Raw genomic sequence first — 19,175 nt, forward strand, 5'->3', positions numbered from 1 at the left:
TTTTTGTTGATTCATCTCATTTTTCAGCATGTATCTCTTAAGCAGATCAGCACTCATCTTTGGTTTCCTGATCACCACTACACTTAGCAGCATAGCCTACGTCAATCATAGCAGTCAGATCTACTGGAACTATGAATTTTGCATAATAAGCGTCTCATTGGTAAGTACTGTTTTGATATTTCAGGTTGATAAAGGGTTTTGCTGTATAAAATGTTATGATAGGAACCATGTGCATTATTTTTTGACATTTCTTATGTCATTTGGGCTTAGGTGGTTATGCTTCTAAAAAGTTTAGTAGTATTGTTAAATTGTTTCATCAAAATCAATGCTCATGTGTGACTACTGAAAGAAATTCAGCCAAAACGGGTCTCTAAATTCCATCATTAATTTCAGACCAAAAAACTAAGTAATCATTCAGCTATAGCAATGAGAATTGACAGTTAGTGTGACACCGTGTTCATTTTCTTAGTACGGGCCATTCACAGTGACTTTTTTATCTTATGGTCTCTCAGCAGCACATAGCCACCGAATGAAAAATGTGTTTCGTGCTGAAGAAAATTCGATGTGAAAAATCATCATTCAAACAAGCCGTAAGAGAGGCCCAAATATTGTGCGAGCCAAGGAATGTACAAATTTGGATCAACACTTTTACTTACGGCAGCAATATTTTCTGCCGAGCGTGAATTTCGATGATGGGGCCTTAAGACATAAGTAACAGGTCCAGTAAGATACTGTCTTACCAATTGTGAGCTCAGACGATTATGTCAACCATAATCTGCCCATAATGCACGAAACGTACTTAGAACTATCCATATTGTTAAATGGCTAAAATTTAACTAACCATATCACGCTTCGGATGGCAGTTCTGTTTGACATATATCATTGAAACATAACTGTGAAATCAGGATTACGACATGGATAAACCATTAGTCAATTCACATTACCAGAATATCGGAAATAACAACTTTGCGAGATTATGTAATAATCAAATAGGAAGTAAAGAATTGTTAAATTCAGTTTACTCACTCTTTATACAACATTTAATTATGTTAAAGTAGAAGTCACAAAATTGGATGTATTTAGCTAGGTGTAGTTCCTAACTAAAATTTTTCAATACAAAAAAAATCCACAGAATATATCATTTACACATGAGGTGAACAAAAATACCAATACTTTCAACTGGAACGAATAAATCACAATCATACCCAATTACTTAATTTCAACTGATCTATCCGACTTAATTAACTAATTATTTTCTACTCAACTTAGCCAAATGGAATCACGGAACCGTAGCAACTTACTCTAATGATATTATAATTCCTCAATCGTGCACCTCAAACCGTTTTATCCGCTCATAACAATTTTCCAGAAAATACTTAACTCGATAAACTCCGGAAAAAGCCAAATTCGACTTAGTTCACCTTCATTAATTTTCATTTTCCACACCATATATGTTCCGAGAGATTTAGGGTTAACTGCAGACATTTCACATTTAACGAGCGCTCAAAAGAAAGACGAGCTCAGTTGAATTTTACGGTGGAAGTAACGTCGAATATTGCCTCTAAATCTTGGATTCGCGAGAACATTCCTGCGTTGACTATTTTTCATCTTTAATAGTAGAATAAATATCAGCCGACGCTGAAATCTATCCATAATAAAAATCACTATAAAGCTTTCTTCAATAACATCTGTCAAATCAGAGTACAGTTCGATATTAATATGTCCATGCAATGGCTGTAGATTCAATGCGAGTAATACAAAACTTTGATATTGAATTCTATGATGGCGCCATAAATGAACTGTAATTCAAACAGCAATATAGAGTGAACCATGGCTTGCTCCCGAATTACGAAGGACAATAAAATGTCTTGTCCAATCTTGCTGACGAAAAACAAGCTTTCGACAGAATTTAGCATGAGTAAGTCCTATTTGAACTGAAAATCTAATCACCTGATCGCTTCTACAAAATCTTGAAATCATATTTAATATACAGGGTGTTTCCTAAACATGCGGCAAAAATTCAGGGGGTTGTTCCTTGGACTATTCTAAGAATATTTTGTCCTTTGATGATTTTTGAAAAACCTATTTGTTTCGAAGATATAGGGGAAACAAAATTTCAGATAATAACATTTTATTATGAAAAATTACATGAAAATTCAACTCAACCTACAAAAACTGTTGAAAATGACCACCTCTAGCCAGCACACAAGCATCCAATCTTCTCCTCATTGACTGCCGAACCCTTTCAAAAACACCAGGATCATTTCTTATTAAGTTACACCCAGCAAACGAATTCAAATGAAAACCGTGTTTAATCTGTATTCCTTTACCATCTGCACTTATCAATTTTTAGTCAAAAAACTGGCCGTTTTTAGTAATTGGAATGTTGTCAAACAAATTTAAAAATCAATTGTACCTACTTAGTAAACACAGTGCGGTACGCATTTTTATTTAAACTATTATTAATTTTAAAAATATGAAAAATGTTGTTCGCCCTGTATCTTTGAAACAAAGAGGTTTTTCAAAAATCATCCAAGGACAAAACATGCTTAAAATAGTCCAAGGAACAACCCCCTGAATTTTTGCCGCATGTTTAGGAAACACCCTGTATTGCTACTTCTAGGTAAAAATATAGTATTCTTTATCATACTTTATGGCCATAAGGTCTGGTGTTCCCCAGAGTAACGTACTTGGACCTGTACTGTATTCGATATTTACCTCAGACATTCCACAAACCGATCAGTCTGTCCTGGCAATATTTGCATTAATAATAATGTCAGTTATAGATCCAACATTTGATTCCAAGAAGTAGAAAATACATTTAAATACATCATCTAACAGGCCAATTTTAAAGTCCCCGGTCTATCATAGTGAAACACATTTTTTTGGCAAAATTCGATTTTATTATTCAACATAGTTGCCTTCGAGGGCGATACAGCGATTATAGCAATCTTCCAACTTTTCAAAAACATTTTTGTTGTAAGATTTGTCTTTCGCTTCAAAATAGGTATCAGTTTCGGCGATTACTTCTTCATTGGCGCTAAGTTTTTTCCTGCGAGCATTCTTTTGAGGTCTGAGAACAGGAGAAAGTCGCTTTGAGCCAGATCTGGCGAATACGGTGGATGCAGAAGCAATTCGAAGCCCAATTCATGCAATTATGCCATTGTTTTCATTGATTTGTAAAACGGCGTATTGTCTTGATGAAACAACACCGTTTTTCTTCGATTGGGGCCGTTTTTTAACAATTTCATCCTTTAAACGATCCAATAACGCTATATAACAATCTCTGTTGATGGTCTGGCCGTTTTGGAGGTAATCAATGAATATTATACCTTGCGCATCCCAAAATACTGATGCCATAACCTTGCCAACTGACTGTTGTGTTTTTCCTTGCTTTGGATTCGATTCATCGTGTGCAGTCCACTCAGCTGACTGTCGATTGGATTCCGGAGTGAAATTATGGAGCCATGTTCCATCTATTGTAACATATCGACGCAAAAATTCAGGTTTATTACACTTAAACAGCTTCAACCACTGCTCAGAATAATTAACACGTTGTTGCTTTTGATCGATTGTAAGCTCGAGCGGCACCCATTTTGCACACAGCTTTCTAATGTACAAATATTCGTGAATGATATGATGTACACGTTCAGATAACATCTTCACAATGTCTGCTATCTCGATCAACTTCACTTTACTGTCATTCAAAATTATTTTGTGAATTTTTTCGATTCTTTCGTTGGTGACAGCCCCTTTTGGGCGTCCACTGCGTTCGCCGTCTTCGGTGCTCATTTCACCACGTTGAAACTTAGCATTCCAATCAGTGATGGTTGATTTTCCTGTTGCAGACCCCGGAAACTCTTCATCAAGCCAAGATTTTGCTTCAACTGTATTTTTTCCCTTCATAAAGCAATATTTTTATCAGCACACGAAATCCTTTTTTTCCATCTTTTTTCAAATAACAAAAGTAGCTACACTCCCAACGCGATATCTCACAAACTTATGGTCGGACTGCTGTCAAATGTTGACACGTATGAAGATTGGTACTAACTAAAAATCATATGGATTCGATACTAGTACCGCCATCTGTCCATCAGACCGTGAACTTTTTTCAATTGGCCTAATACAGGTAGGGTTTACAGATTTTTTAACATTTTGAATATTAGACAGTCCACTAAATTCAAATTCTGTAAGAATATTGCATGAACATCAGCTGAATAGTGCAAGACACATGGTCTGGATGAGCGAAACCCCAATTTCCAAAAAACGCTCGAAAAAAAGTGGCAAACAACAGATCAAAAGGCTGCAGATGTTAATAAGGACTTCATAAAGAACTCATACAGAAATATCCACTGTTCTAAGTAACAATAAAACCAACCTTCCACATCGTTCCCGCCCTCCATCAGGTCAAGCACACTCTTCATCAAATTCCCCTGGTCATTCGAGTAGGGATTTGCGAGATTACATACCGGGAATAACCGATATTCGATAATTCTCAAAAGGGTTCAGCTCGGCTAGTCTAATAACTTGCAACATGCGAAATTACGGATGGCGCTGTGCTCTGAAATTCAGATGGAAATTCGGACGATTCTGCCAGTTGTATCCGTTGCCTAATTCTCTACAACACGAGCACATTCATATCTGGAGACGACTCAGTTTTAGTCAATTATGCATTCAAATTAAAGGAACAAGGGTGAATTAGAGGGGAAAGGGAGAGGGGAATACGGTGATGAGTTCCCTGGAGGGGAAAGAGAACAAAGGTAGGAATTATCCGTAATTTTCCGCAGAGGAATACATTTTCCCCAGTTTGGTGTAAGCGGCTTGGCTTGATTCTGATGTGGCAAAATGTTGAATTAATATTTTCTGTACAGGGTGGGTAAAATTCGATATCTAATGATGACCTACAAAAGAGTTCTAGTATTTCGTAAGAACAAAGGATATTTCCTAAAAAAAAGAGACCTTCATTAGTCATAACTGGCTGGGTATTCAATATGAGCAAGCAGAATGATGAGGAATATAAGGACTTCATAGTGAAGACTATTTGGAATGTGACTGTAAAGATACTGATGGAAATGTATGTTTATTACGTTTCATCTGTTAACCGATATTGAATTGAAATTAGCAAGAGACCCTTAACAAACCAAGAGACAGCAGCTCCTAACAATTCACAAGGAAAGAGGAGAGAACTTCTCAAGTGACCAATACAAAATACAGATTAGTTCTGAATTCTGATGGAGACTTAGCAGATAGGTTGAAAAATCTATTTTTCGTTTTCACTTTCGAGTTAGCTTGGGGCTAACTGACACAACAGTCAGCTGGCAAAGTTATGGCATCAGTATTCTGGGATATGCAAGGTATAATATTCATTGATTACCTCCAAAAGAGCCAGATCATCAACAGCGATTATTAGATAGCGTTATTGGATCATTTAAAGGATGAAATCGTTAAAAAACGGCCCCATTTGAAGAAAAAAAAGGTGCTGTTTTATCAAAACAATGCGCCGTGTCACAAATCAATTAAAACAATGGCAAAATTACATGAATTTGGCTTCGAATTGCTTCTGCATCCACCGTATTTGCCAGATCTGACCCCCAGCGACTTTTGTCTGTTCTCAGACCTCAAAAGAATGCTCGCAGGAAAAAAACTTAGCGCCAATGAGGAAGTAATCACCAAAACTGAGTCCTATTTTGAAGCGAAAGACAAATCGTACTAAAACAATGGTATCGAAAAGTTGGAAGATCGCTATAATCGCTGTATCGCCCTCGAAGGTAACTATGTTGAACAATAAAATCGAATTTGTCAAAAAAATGTGTTTCACTATGGTGGACCGGGGACTTTTCAATTGGCCTGTTATTTCTCTGGTTCCAGAAGGCTTATTTCTTGTGTCTTTGAATTCCAAGAGAGGAGTTGGAGAATGTGATTTTCGGAAATGTTGAAAACTAGGACAGTGAAAAATATCTTGGCCTCTCTCTCTATCTCTCACTCTCGGTGAGAGCAGTAGACATTGTGTATTATTGTTCATTTGCCATCGAAGAGCCTAGTACACACAGACAGATTTGAAGTTACAAGGGAGACTGAGAGAACGAATGCTTAGTTTTTGAGAGAAGTTAAAAGAATATAATTAAATTTGAAATTGATAAATAATAGCAAAACCATCAAAATAATCGCATCTAGGGCAGTGAAAATTCTCACGTAACTTCTAAGAGACCATTACATCCACAAAAAGTCACTGAATGGTGTGAAATTTGGTCTGGTGAAGTGATTGGCCCGTACTTCTTTGAAAATGAAGAAGACTAAAACCGTCAATTCTCATCCCTATATCCAACAGTTTTTTTTCGGTCTGTAATTAATGATATGGAATTAAAAAAGATGTGGTTGCAGCCAGATGATGCAAGATTATTTTCCTTTTAATGAATAACTAACTCTCGAAAACTCCTGACTTCACGTCAGTGCGTTCATCATTTCTAAAACAGTTGATCTCTTGTCAACTGCGACAGAATATGTATTTATGCATCAAATCAGTAAAAATGAAAACATCTAAGAACTCTTCGAGAGACACAAAACCAGAAGCCGCTGTTTACTTAAGGATGGGCTGGGTAAAATGTAATTTTTGTATCCTTTCATTCAGTTAATATAAGTAACTGTATGAGAGTATTCTAGTGTGGGTTCTCTATAAAAATGGAGCTGCATTTTTCCATGGATGGCTATGAAAAACCTCATTCCAACGCGAATTATGTTCGACGTATGAAAACCTAAATTGAATTCCGGAAGTGGCACCCCGCAACCAGCTCGAAAATTTGCGTATTTAATGATTTAAATATTCCATCGGTGCAATATTCTTTCTCGTTTGGATTCGGCCATTTCCCGGGGTCATTTTCATTTCATCGGCATTCCCATGGGCTGCGATTTTCCATATAGTTCATTTCCCGGCCTCATGAACGGAACAGAAAAAAAAATAAATGAATTGATTAAAAACCGGATGGCGAAATTTTCATTCATGAACAGAATTGGCTTCGGCTAGTCTGTGGAAATTTTTAAATTCTCAATAAAAACATTTTCAGAAATCAAAAAAATTCCACCATGCGATCATTCATTCAGATAGCGACTGATTTCAAAGCTGCTCAATTTCCCTATCTTACCATTTTTTTTCTTATTTACATATTAACAACTTAAGCATTGTTTCCCGGTCGAATTTTCAATTTCGATTAAATTATTCAGAATGAAATTTCCAAACGTCTATATCTCTGCCATTATTAAGAATATTTTTGCATTAACAAACTGTGCCTACAATGCACTTTGAAAATGGTCAAATAGCTAGGTCTCTAGCAACATGAGGTCGGGCATTATCTTGCTAAAATATTGGATTCTCGAGCCGGTTAAAGTGAGGGAGAGAATATGGCTCCATTATTTCTTGGAGGTAACGCAGCGCAGTCATGTTACCTCGAATAAAGACTGAAGGTGACCTACTTGCATGTGCAATAGCACAACATCAAACTGAGGTTCACGTCTTTCTCCCCGACGTCTTCTAACCCTTCTTCGACCATCATGTGCACCCAAGGAGAATCGAGAATCATCAGATAAGATGACCTGATGCCATGCCACATTCCAATTTTGACGTTTTCAGCACCACTGTAATCGTTGCCGGCGATGCTCAACCGTCATAGGTAACACAACATTAGGTCGATAATGCTGCAGTCCAGAAGACCTTATTCGAACAGTTACAGGTGGCCTTGTTCTCCTTACCACTCATCAGCCAGAGATCGAGTTGTTGCAAATCGGTCTCTAATGACCATAAGTCTTGGACGTCGATCTTTAACTTCATTTGTGCCCCTTCGACGTCCTGTTCCTACTCTTTTTCGATTTTGTAAACTGTCAAACCACGCTTGACAACTTCTCATAACAGTAGTTGGGTTTCTGTTCGTACAGTTAGTGTTCGAACCTCTTTCAAACTCACATAGCTGGCGATAATTTCCGAGTACACGTGCTCTAGACATTTTAACAACAACTAAACATCGACTTTGGAGCTCTTCGAACAGCTGGTTTGTTGTAAAATTTAAAAAAACTTGCAAAAAACGACTACAATATTTAAGTAACAAAAATTGTTCACACGAAAAAACCTTCACGATTCTTTTCTCCAAATTCAATCATTTACTTCTTGCTATACTATCTATGTTTCACCAATAAACAGCTCCTTCTGGGTGTTTCAGTTTCTTATAGTTTAGCTCACAAATAGCAACAAAATTCCAAAATAAATAGAGGGGAAAATAATAACAATCATCCAAAAACGAAACATCCAAAATCAACTCTCAACAATTTTTTCTTACTCCACAGGGTTTGGTCATCGTCTTCAGTTACGTGCTTAAGAAAGATAATATACCCTATCCTGACATAGTAGAGAAGCTGAAGAACAAAGATAGAGAGATGATTATAGCAAACTCCAAAAACGACCATCTCACTTGTAAGTTAATCAAAAAATCTCCATGATACCTCATCTTTACCATTACAGTCAAAACGTTAACGTTAATAAGACATTAGCGTTAAAACTTTATCTGCTTAGAAAAATATTATTCTTAGGCTGTCTCTACACTCATTACTTATCCTGTTCTATGATTTCATAGGCAGAATAAAGTTGGAAAGAGAAGAATAAGCCTCAAGACATCTTCAATCTAATAACCCTCCTTTCTCTTCCAGTTTACACCAAAGAAGAAGCTGAAGCAGAAAGTGAGTCAACCCCAGAGTCCAAATACACTCCCAAAACGACCAAAGTACGTTTTGCCCCTGAACCTCAATTAGACCTCATCGAACACCCTCCAGAGGTCATAGCCTTCGACGTATTGGAAAACTACAGGTGCAGTCCCAAAAGCTTCAGAGGTACCACCCAGAAAAGGTCTGAGGAGGCAGACTGTTTGGAGTTGGACCTAGTGATCTCCTTCAAGCAAGAAGAGCAGAAGAAGGTCAACCTGGTGAGACCAAGGATAGCTATAACATCCTGCGAAGAAGACGCAATGTCTGCAAGAGGAAGCAAGATGGAGTTCACGACTTTCCAGAAGACCGCGGAAGTGAAAAGTGAAAAACCTGTGGTGGAAAACAGTGACTTGGATGTGGTACTGACGAGTATCTCTCAAGATCTGGACTATCTCTTGAACCAAGAGGAGGATCTGATGGACACGTTGAAGAGGAAACGTTTGAAGTCGGCTAGGAGTGTTGAAGAACAGGAAGGAACAGATAGGAAATATCCTGAAGCGATCGCTGATATATCGAGGACAAAGTGTTAGTAAATGTGTTGAGGTTAGGTTTTGGTCCCGATCGATTTTTGAGAGTCTGGTTTAGGGAAACAAAATTATGGTTGGAAATCATGACTGAATTCAGTTTTCTGGCTAGTTCATTGTAGATATTAGAGAATATAAGGGTACAAATGGAAAACTTAATTCTAACTAATCAAATATGTTATTCAGTGAAGTGTAAAGTTCCTACATTGTGTATGCAATCCAAGATTCTTTGATATATTCAACATACCTAAAGATTGCTGGGAGTTTAAGGTAAAATACAATCAAACTTCTTCATTATTACCATTAGATACATGTTGGACCCTAAACTAACTCATTTTTAATCATAATTCTGAAACAGATACAAATTTCCATTCGTACACCTTTTTTATTGGATTCTGAACAGAACCCTGGGGAATAGGAAACTTGCTAGAAGGTGAAATCAGACATGAAATTTCGCTGACCGAATCGAAAGACTTGTATTAAAATATTTATGTATAGAAATTAAGTCAATTCGTTGAATTTTCCTTGCAAATTCAAAAATATGCAAGATATCAAAATGTGGTTGGATCATTTTCGAAAACCATACTCGCTGTCATAGTTGAACTTGATGTAGATGTTTGTAAATGTCAAATTTTTTCGGTCTGAAGACTTCTCTGGATGAGTGACAATCGATCACAACAAAAAAAACTAAAAAAATATATAATGGAAATTGATTTTCAAAGTCTCGCTTTAAAAGTATACTTCAATATGGAAACTATTATAGGTAATGTAATCGAAAAAGTGCCTTGACTGATAATGAAGAATTTTATATTTAGGAGAGTGCCTTATTTTTGCTATATCAATATTATAAATAAATTGTTCAGTCTTTATCGCATTTTAATTTATCCTTTTCTACTTAGATTGAAAAAGAATGATTTATAATTGTATGAGTGTTTTCCAGTGAAATATGTTTCGTTCTTTTCATAAATTCATTTATTCAAAATAACAACAGAATATGGATATATGACATAACCAACACTAAAACATCACAAAGTAATAAAGGAGACAGAAATATCGATCAGTTAAAAAAAAGTTTACGTTCATCGTTCTTCATTAGAGTTTTGTGGGAAGAAGATCTGAAAAAAATCAAGAAATATAAGTTCAATCCAAAACCTCTATGTGTTGGTCCTTACTATTTGCATTGACTTTCTCCTAATTTTCTCAGCTATGGTCCATAAGTGGCCTGCTCCATGTGGTGCTTTACTGCCTTTACGAAAATGTGGATTGATGGACAAATTGTGGCGTACAGAATTCTTCCAACGATCGTCACCCTCTTTGTAGAAAGGGAAATGTTCCCTGAAACAAAAAACTTATATCACATAATTGAACAAAATGAAACTAGTGAAAATTAGGAAATTGCCTTTTGGAGTAAAATTTAAAATCGACATCTGGAAAAATAAAGGGTTTTTCATTAAGAGATTTCATTTTGATACAAAAGAACATGAGGTTGAAAGGAATTTTCATTTTCTTCCAATATATCCTATGATATTCAAGTCTTACCATTTGAAAAAACGCAATTTTTATCATTTCAATATGTCTCGTTAAAGCCTGTGATTTCGAACAACCCTGTATAATTAAGGACGTATTAGGTGTACAACTTTGCTTCTGCCGTTTTGCAATAGATGGCTGTAGCGGTAAGTGGTAGTCGAAATAAATAGATCGTAGATGTCATACAATATTTGTAAACATAACGTCATCGAAATATTAGTCGATTTCTGTCTGCATCATAAAGTAATTCTCGATTAAACATGTCAGCTTACAAGCCATATTCTCGTCATTTGCGGTAGGTTTCAATTTTCTGCTTTAATATGAAGAAATCTGCTGCTGAGGTTCATGGAATGCTCTCAAGTACCTAAGGTGAGACCGCTATTAGTGAAAGAACGTGCCGAAAGTGGTTTCAACGCTTCAAGAACGGTGTTGACGTGGAAGACCAGCATGGCATGGTGGAAGAGAGAAGGTTTTCGAAGATGCAGAATTGGAGGCATTACTTGATCAAGACTCGTGTCGAACGCATCAAGAATTGGCAGGATCATTGGAAGTGACGCAACAAGCGATTTCAAAACGCCTGAAAGTCATGGGAATGATTCAGAAACAAGGAAATTGGGTGGCGTACAAGTTGAAGCCGAGAGATATTGTACGGCATTTGTTTGCTTGTAAATAGCTGCTTGCAAGGCAAAGACGGAAGGGATTTCTGCATCGCATTGTGACTGGAGACGATGAATAGGTTCATAACGATAATACCAAGCGGAGAATATCATGGGGATAACCTGGCCATGCTTCCACATCGACGGCCAAATCGAATATTCACGATTCCAAGGTCATGCTCAGTATTTGGTGGGACCAGCTCGGCGCAGGGTATTATGAGTTGTTAAAACCGACTGAAACAATCACAGGCGATCGTTATCGAACGCAATCAATGCTTTTGAGCCGAGCATCGAAAGACAAACGACCGCAATACAACGAGAGACATGATAAAGTGATTTTACAGCATGACAATGCACGACCCCATCTTGCGAAAGTGGTCAGGACATAGTTGGAAACGTTGAAATGGGAAGTCCTATCCCACCCGCCATATTCTCCAGACGTTGCTCCCTCGGACTTTCACTTGTTTCGATCAAAAGCCTGGCTGACCAGCACTTCCTGTCTTATGGAGAAGTAAAAGATTGGTTCGATTCGTGGATCGCTTCAAAAGATGATCAGTTTTTTCAACGCGGGATTCGTACGCTGCCCGAAAGATGGAAGAAAGTAGTGGCCAGCGATGGACAATACTTTGAATCATAAATGTATATCAAGTTTTTTTACAATAAAGCGACAATACTGCCGCGCTGAATGTATTTTAGATCGATAGAGCAGTAGTTCCTACCAAAATAAACCAAATTTCCAAAGAAATAGTATATTCCGTTCTCTGTAAAAGTCTAGGTTACCATCCTATATTCAGTTCTGTTGTCTCCAAGAACGTTATTGATGTAGGAAACTCAACTGTACATTTTTTTCCGTTGAAATGTTTTACTAAGACAAATATAAATCACGTCAACAGCACTAAACGAAGAAAATGACCAAACAATATCAGTCCACTTCAATCCCAAGTCCGACAATTTCCTCCATTGAATTTTTCTATTGTCCCGAACATAAAGGTGGATTCGAAAAGCGCTGTTTACTGAAAATAAAGTCGTTTTATCCCTTCAAAATAACGCTATATTTATAGTTTCAGATTCAACAAGACTGTTTGAGTTTACGGTCCAGTCTGATGCCTGCTGGAAAATAATCCTGCAGTATTCTTTCTGTCGCAGGAAAATCAGGACGACCAAGGTCGTAAATCGCTTTGTTATTATGGCAAAAAGACCGTTTCTATGACGTCCCCACGTCATAAATCCAACGTACCAGGTACGCGACCACTGAACCGTTCCATAAACTGCTTGCATTATTGGTTCCTGGCATGAGATATGGACTCGTTAAAATAATGTTCTTCACTGACTAGAGCAGTGAAGTTCACTCCTGTTCAAGATAGAATTTTCGATCTTTCACGGTTTATTGTAGATATCTAACGATTATACAGGGTGATTCACCGCGAGGGCCTTTCAGACATTTATGGAAAACTAATCATAATTTTGTGCTGAAAATTTGCATTTGGGGTTTTGAGACAATGATCTTTCTTCCTGAAATATTTCAAGGTCTCTGGAACTTCAGGTTATATCAGGAAAAGACTACTACTTCTTTATTTCAAATGGCACACCCAGTATATTATTGCATGGGCAGATAGTTTTTTTATGACAATTTAAGAAATATGCCATAACTTGGATAAAAACGCAACAGTTCATGAGTTAATGGAATTCTTATGAACAAAATGGTGGCGACGGGGACTCAGACTGCCCCCTCCCGAGATTTTGATTGTCTCATTTTTCAACACCCTATATATCACTTTCTCAATCCAAAGGGCAAAGAAAAAGAAAAGTAATGGATTCACAACAATTTTCCGGTTTTCAATGGAATTACTATACATAATCGGCAGAGGTTTTTTTTGACTAGAGAACTTTTTTAGGCGCGTTGAGCACTTCTTGGGTAAAAAAAAATCATGGAACCGAACGCACTCGAATTAATATTGTTTTTATGAGTTATGTTTGCTCTTTGTTATTTTGAATAATATTTTAGTATCAAGTTTTAAACTTTGTTTGCGTCATTCAGTGTATATTTCAAGATTTATTATTATTCATTTATCTTTTTTATAAACATAGTTTATCGATCGTATATGTGTATATTTTTCATTTCGTTATAACTCGTTGAATTTCCTTTATTTATTAGCAATTATAATAATTATTTCATTCAGTTCTTCATATTTTTTATTCTATTTTTTTTTTGTAAATATTGTTACATTGCATGTGATTTGTTTCGCAAAGAGTTACCGTATTCTTTTACTTCACTTTTAGTTGTTGACGTTATAAAAAAAATGTTGAAGTGGAAAACTTCATAATTTTTATTTTGCACAGCCCTCCCCTAAATACAGAAATAGAAAGCAACGGAATACTGATGTCGTATCGTTATCCTTTTTCAATAATTTTCATTTTGCCCCCCCTGAGAAAAATTCTTCTTCTTCTTCTTCATGTGCCCTGTCAGTTTTGTCCGACGTTGGCGATCACCATAGATGGTTCAATTACATAAATATAGTCCAAAATATTGGGACCAAATAATCAATTTCAATTCAAAACCAAATGAAACACATAAAAGAAGAAATTATTGCACTTACGATATCCAATGATAAATGCCAGAAACTGTCAATTCCCCCTTATCTGTCAAAGCATGCTCTATCAATTCAGTGTAAGTGTACGGAGGTTTAGTAGGCCCTGTATGTTTGAAGGTTTCTTGTGGTATTATTTCACTCTCTTCTGCAAATATTATCTCTGTGTTTCCCAAATCAAAATCGTTGCCATCTAGATCCTGAAAATTCGAACTTGTTAAAATCCTCTCTACCTATTATTAATTCCTTTGAAGATAAAAACTTACGGTGAACTCAAACGTAAGGGTATCTGGAAGTGATTCCAAAATGATGTTGTCATCTACTAAATTCGGTGTTTCAGCTGAAAAATATAGAATCGAATAGTGACTTATTCTTACTGTTTTCATTAATTGAGTGAAATTTATAGGAATTGAATCAGTATCAGTCATAGAGTAATAAACATAGATAGAGGGAGTATACGCAATTTTTACATGTCCCCAACATGGTTAGATTACGTTTTCGGATTGTGATATATTTTCAAATCCACAATTTTACTATATCGTCATGAATGTATATTATATTGAATGAAATATATTTATTTGAGTGATTCCCGATTTAATATGCAAATTTGAATATTTGGAATCCGATATTTTTCCTAATTGTCGAATTTATAATTAGCAGAACATTTACTATTTTCTGTATCTACCTGCTGAAATCTAAGGTTTGGCAACTTTTGCTCTCCCAGTGTCATCGGTTGTTTCACGTCGTTTGGCGTGCTTGAAGTTTGTTTTTTGAATTCCTGATATATTTAGGTATATTTTTCAATAAATTTTGAGTTAATATGAAACATTGATTCACAATGGGACATAAGAAGTGCGTTCTTTGTGGAGGAACTAGCAAATTAAGTGAATATCGTATCACTGATATGTTTTCATTTCCGCACGCTTTATGTCAAATTTGATCGTTCATGTTGAGGACAAAATTTACTTGCTGAAAATGACATATGCCCCCACTATCTATGTTTATTACTCTGAGGTAGCAGTAATCATTAGATGAATCTGCATATTATATATGGGATATAATTTTTGGTCGCAGTGTTTTTCTTGAAAAACTGACAATTTATTTAGCGCTCTGAAATCGGTTTAGATAAGCAAATGAAATTTAGGGAGTTATTGCGCATTTATTGACATGAAATTGATTGTATATGACATTGACATATTCCAAACTGATAATCATTTTTTAATTTCTTGTTCAATTAAAGAAGAAAAATAGCTCATGCTTTTTTCGGTATGGAGAGCCATTTTCATGCAAAAACAAGGAAATATCAACGAGTATTTTTCCTTTTTTTAATAAATCGTCTATCATTAGATACTTCTTGATAATAGATTGAAGTTGAGATGTTCAATTTTTCGTCGAAAAAAGACATGAGAGATTTTTTATCACGAATTGAACGAGCAGTTCAAAAATCGATTTTTAATTTGAAATATCTCAGTAGCGTACCAGAGAGCAATAAATAAATAGTCAGACCCTATATGTCGGAAAAAAAAGCTTCCACGAACAGAGTTGCATGCGTCAGAATTAAGTACTCTAGATATAGAAGTTTAAAATTTCAAATGATGAAAAACATTAGATGGATTTGTTCATAAATGCAAATGTTATTCTTGGAGAATGTACGAATTAAATCTATGATCCTTTTATATACTCCCCATATTTTCAAAATCAAAGCTTCCAAAGAAACTAAACCGAATTTTTTAATAGAGAAAAAGTCTTCTTAAGGAGATTGTTCACAATATAAAGTAGATTAAGGCAAGTTAACAAACGTAATAATATTTATAAGAAGTATTTCACAAAACTTCGAAAGTCTTCACTAAATGAAAGTGATAGATGGATTCTACATTTTTACAAGAAAAAAACAGTATAAACCATAAAATGATTCTGTTAGGATTTTTCCCATATCTACAAGCCAATATATGAAACATAAATTCAATTTCGATTCTTCAAGTAGCAAACATGGTAGATATATAAATAATTCATGCAAATGAAAAGGTAGGAGATAAACAACAAAATCTACAAAAAAAATATAGATACCTGGTATTGGTGGCAATTCGTGAATCTTGTAATTCAGCAACCAGGACAAATTACAATCTCCCCACTCCGTTGTGTCTTCACGTTGACAGTTTCCAGTTATATCCTGCTGATAATAGGCACACAAGTTCTGGTTAGTCACCATCGTTCTTTCGCGAAAAATCAAAAAATACCACTGATTTTCCCAATAGTGCCAACTCTCAAGGAAAGAAACTTTACTATTCGGATTTCGCAATCTGTTTGATCAACAAGGCGTGGCCTACCATCTTAGTTACCCATATCGATGTAGGTATCCAGGGTACCCAAAGGTTATGAACTAAATGGTAACATCGCAAGTTGATACCATTATACATCCAGTGAGCCGGAACTGGATGCAGATGTCTTCGAATTTAAGTGAACCCCCTTTTGTTTTCATGCTTCGATAGAAATAGAGGATTGGTTTTACTGATTCCGTATAAATTGGTATATGGAATGGATCAATCTAACACCGTATATAAAGAATATTTTACAAAATCTATGAAAAAGTTTGAAAGATGATAGCTGCATTCATTCTGATTATTTTTTCCCTATGAACATTAGGTCTGATTCATTTTCGTTCACAAGAAGTTAATAGTTATTTGTTTTACTAGGTAGCAAAGTAGTAGATTGCCTGCCGCGGCTGATAGTTCACATCCAAGCCTAGCGAGGCTAGGAATTCAGCCAAGGCAGTCAATCTACTTTGCTGCCTAGAAGAACATATAATTTTTTTTCGATTGTTTATAATAATATATGTAGGATATTGTATTTGCAAATTATTACAATTCCCACAATCTTCTATTTTTCCTCTAGTGATAAATTAAAACGAAATTTGATAGAAATCGCAGTTGCTGGAATGGTTGGTTGATATAGAAATGTATGTCCATAAAAGCTTACAGAATAAATCATATTATTATTATTAATAATTATAGTTTGACACTTTATGGAATGTCTGTCAGTTTTTTGGAAAAATATCGAATAAATTCATATTATGGACAAAGATAGCGACATGAAAGTAGTTACTCCTCCAGAAAATAGGGAGGTGAAAAGAAATATTGATTGTCAGAAAAAGCCGAATGTTTTATTTCCATTGAGAATAATCATTTTGCTGCCTAGGCAAGAAAAGTACTACTTTACTGATGTGTCTGCAAAATTAATATTTTGCTGTCAATCGGAGCAAAAATATTTTTACATTCAAAATATTTTTACATTCAAAATATTTTCAAGATTAGATTTTTCATTTGCATTATATTACTTGGAAAATAAAATATCACCCAATTTATCCGATCATAAAATGATTACCAACAGGGCCTACGCCAGGATCGACATATCGGAATTTTGCCGGGGCGCCAAGTTATCAAAAGCTAGTTAAAATAAACAAGACATACCTTTTGACGCCATTTTTCTCTACTGAGAATGCTCTTTTTGCAGTAAAATAAAGAATTACCAAGAGCCAATTTAATTGACATGGAATAGGCGAATTAGGCAAAGCGAAGCAGCAAAATTTAATTTCTCAGGGCGGCAAAATGTTTGGCGGCCTTGATTACCAATGTCAACGAGACATGGAAATAATTTGATCAAAAAACGATAAAAAAGTGTCCTGAATCAACAATAAAAAACAAAATTAGCAGTCTCCGTATCAATCAGTTCAGATATTTCCATATTAATCACATCTATTAAAATGTCATTCTAGTAAAATAAAAAGGTGTTTTCCGCATACCTAACCATGTACCACACTTCTTTTCGGTAATGTTATATATTTCACTTTTTGGTTGCTGTAATTTTGAGTATGCTCTATTAAAAAATCATCAGAATAATCACTCATAATTAATATTTACAGGGAATTGCATTTAAAATATGAGGTTCCCAATATAACCCATTAATTATTCAATGGCTCAATCATTTATACATGGTGTCCAATGATGAAAAGTAGGAACCAGTTTTCATTTGTATCGCATGTGCAAAGATCACAAAGTTTTTTCACTCATCGTATGCAAAGGACAGCTTTCGGAGTGAGTTTTTTATTAGCGTTTTTTTGGGACAGACATATAAATAGAATATTCCCTAGTATTCCCTATATGAAATTATAAATATTCTCATTATTTTTATATCGACTTATATCATAATTCGAATCGAACGATTGTTCATATTCAAGAGATCGAACCTAATTGAATTGAAGAATATTTAAGTTATCACTATACAGGGTTAGAACTATTTAGAGGGACACTACAAGGATATCGAAAACTGTTAGAAATACAGGTGGCTCAAATTACAAAAAAGTTGCGTTATTTAGGGATTAGTGTGTTGGTGTCAACAGAATCGAGATTTTCTTTTTTTTCTGCATAACTCATTTGTTTTTAGTGATAACTTTACGAAATTTGGTTTATAGTCATTGTCCAATATAGAGATACTAATGGTGTCTTCAGATTTCTTTTATTTTTCATTGTTTCAGAGACGCTATAGTCAAGTTAAGATTTCACATAACAACTCTTCAAATTTGCGTACCTAGACCCGATATTTTTGTAGAGTGTGATACATTGTTGAATTTGTATTTTTTTTTATCACCTCCTTAGAAAAACCAATATGACGTCCCTGAAACAATGGAAAACAGAAAAAATCTAACAAAATCATTAGAATCCCTATATTGGATAATGACTACAAACCTAATTTCGTCGAGTTATCTCCAGGAACAAATGAGTTATATAGAATAAAAGAAAATCTCGATTTTCAGTTTTTCCGTAATATCTCGGGAACCACTGGAGATATTTTGGATCTGTTAACACCAACACACTAATCCCTAAATAACTTTTTCGTGATTCAAGCCACCCTGTATCTCGATATTCCTGTAGTGCTCCTCTAAATAGTTCTTACCCTGTATCATACACAAATCTTTTCTCACACATTTTCAAAATAATACAATACTTTGCTGCAAAAAAACATGTTTCATGGAACTTGAAAAATAAATTAACCTTACCCTTGTTCGTCTGAAAAAAGAAGAGCAAGGCCCCAATTACATTTGTATAAAGCTTTAGAACAAACTGCCTGACGAATTAAAA

General features: G+C 35.4%; 2 protein-coding genes across 2 annotated transcripts in view; one reads left to right on the plus strand and one right to left on the minus strand.

Annotated features, from left to right (window-relative positions):
* The window catches only part of LOC123680742, a 257,482-nt gene extending 247,358 nt beyond the window's left edge, over positions 1-10,124 (plus strand). The window contains exons 21-23 of the mRNA XM_045618792.1: positions 28-160; positions 8,332-8,458; positions 8,692-10,124. Coding sequence (XP_045474748.1) covers positions 28-160; positions 8,332-8,458; positions 8,692-9,275 — 844 coding nt within the window. The 3' untranslated portion in view covers positions 9,276-10,124. The remainder of the gene's footprint in view (positions 1-27; positions 161-8,331; positions 8,459-8,691) is intronic.
* A 188-nt stretch (positions 10,125-10,312) lies between these two features.
* On the minus strand, positions 10,313-16,601 carry LOC123680743 (forkhead box protein N2-like). Its single transcript, XM_045618793.1, has 5 exons — positions 16,108-16,601; positions 14,307-14,380; positions 14,050-14,240; positions 10,442-10,604; positions 10,313-10,384 (listed from the first exon to the last, which is right to left on the minus strand). The coding sequence occupies exons 1-5, from the start codon at positions 16,247-16,249 to the stop codon at positions 10,349-10,351; spliced, it is 606 nt and encodes a 201-aa protein (XP_045474749.1). The 5' UTR covers positions 16,250-16,601; the 3' UTR covers positions 10,313-10,348.
* Between the last annotated feature and the right edge of the window lie 2,574 nt (positions 16,602-19,175).

The sequence above is a fragment of the Harmonia axyridis genome, chromosome 5, assembly GCF_914767665.1.
Source record: "Harmonia axyridis chromosome 5, icHarAxyr1.1, whole genome shotgun sequence".
Taxonomy (NCBI): Eukaryota; Metazoa; Arthropoda; class Insecta; order Coleoptera; family Coccinellidae; genus Harmonia; species Harmonia axyridis.

Bases quoted from the DNA above. Each gene is read 5' to 3' on its own strand.
- LOC123680743 (XM_045618793.1), bottom strand. From the start codon at position 16,249: ATGGTGACTAACCAGAACTTGTGTGCCTATTATCAGCAGGATATAACT. The intron at 14,241-14,306 runs GTAAGTTTTTAT...TCGAATTTTCAG, and splicing joins CCCTTACGTTTGAGTTCACC to GATCTAGATGGCAACGATTT. The intron at 10,605-14,049 runs GTAAGTGCAATA...TTTTTGTTTCAG, and splicing joins GGCATTTATCATTGGATATC to GGAACATTTCCCTTTCTACA.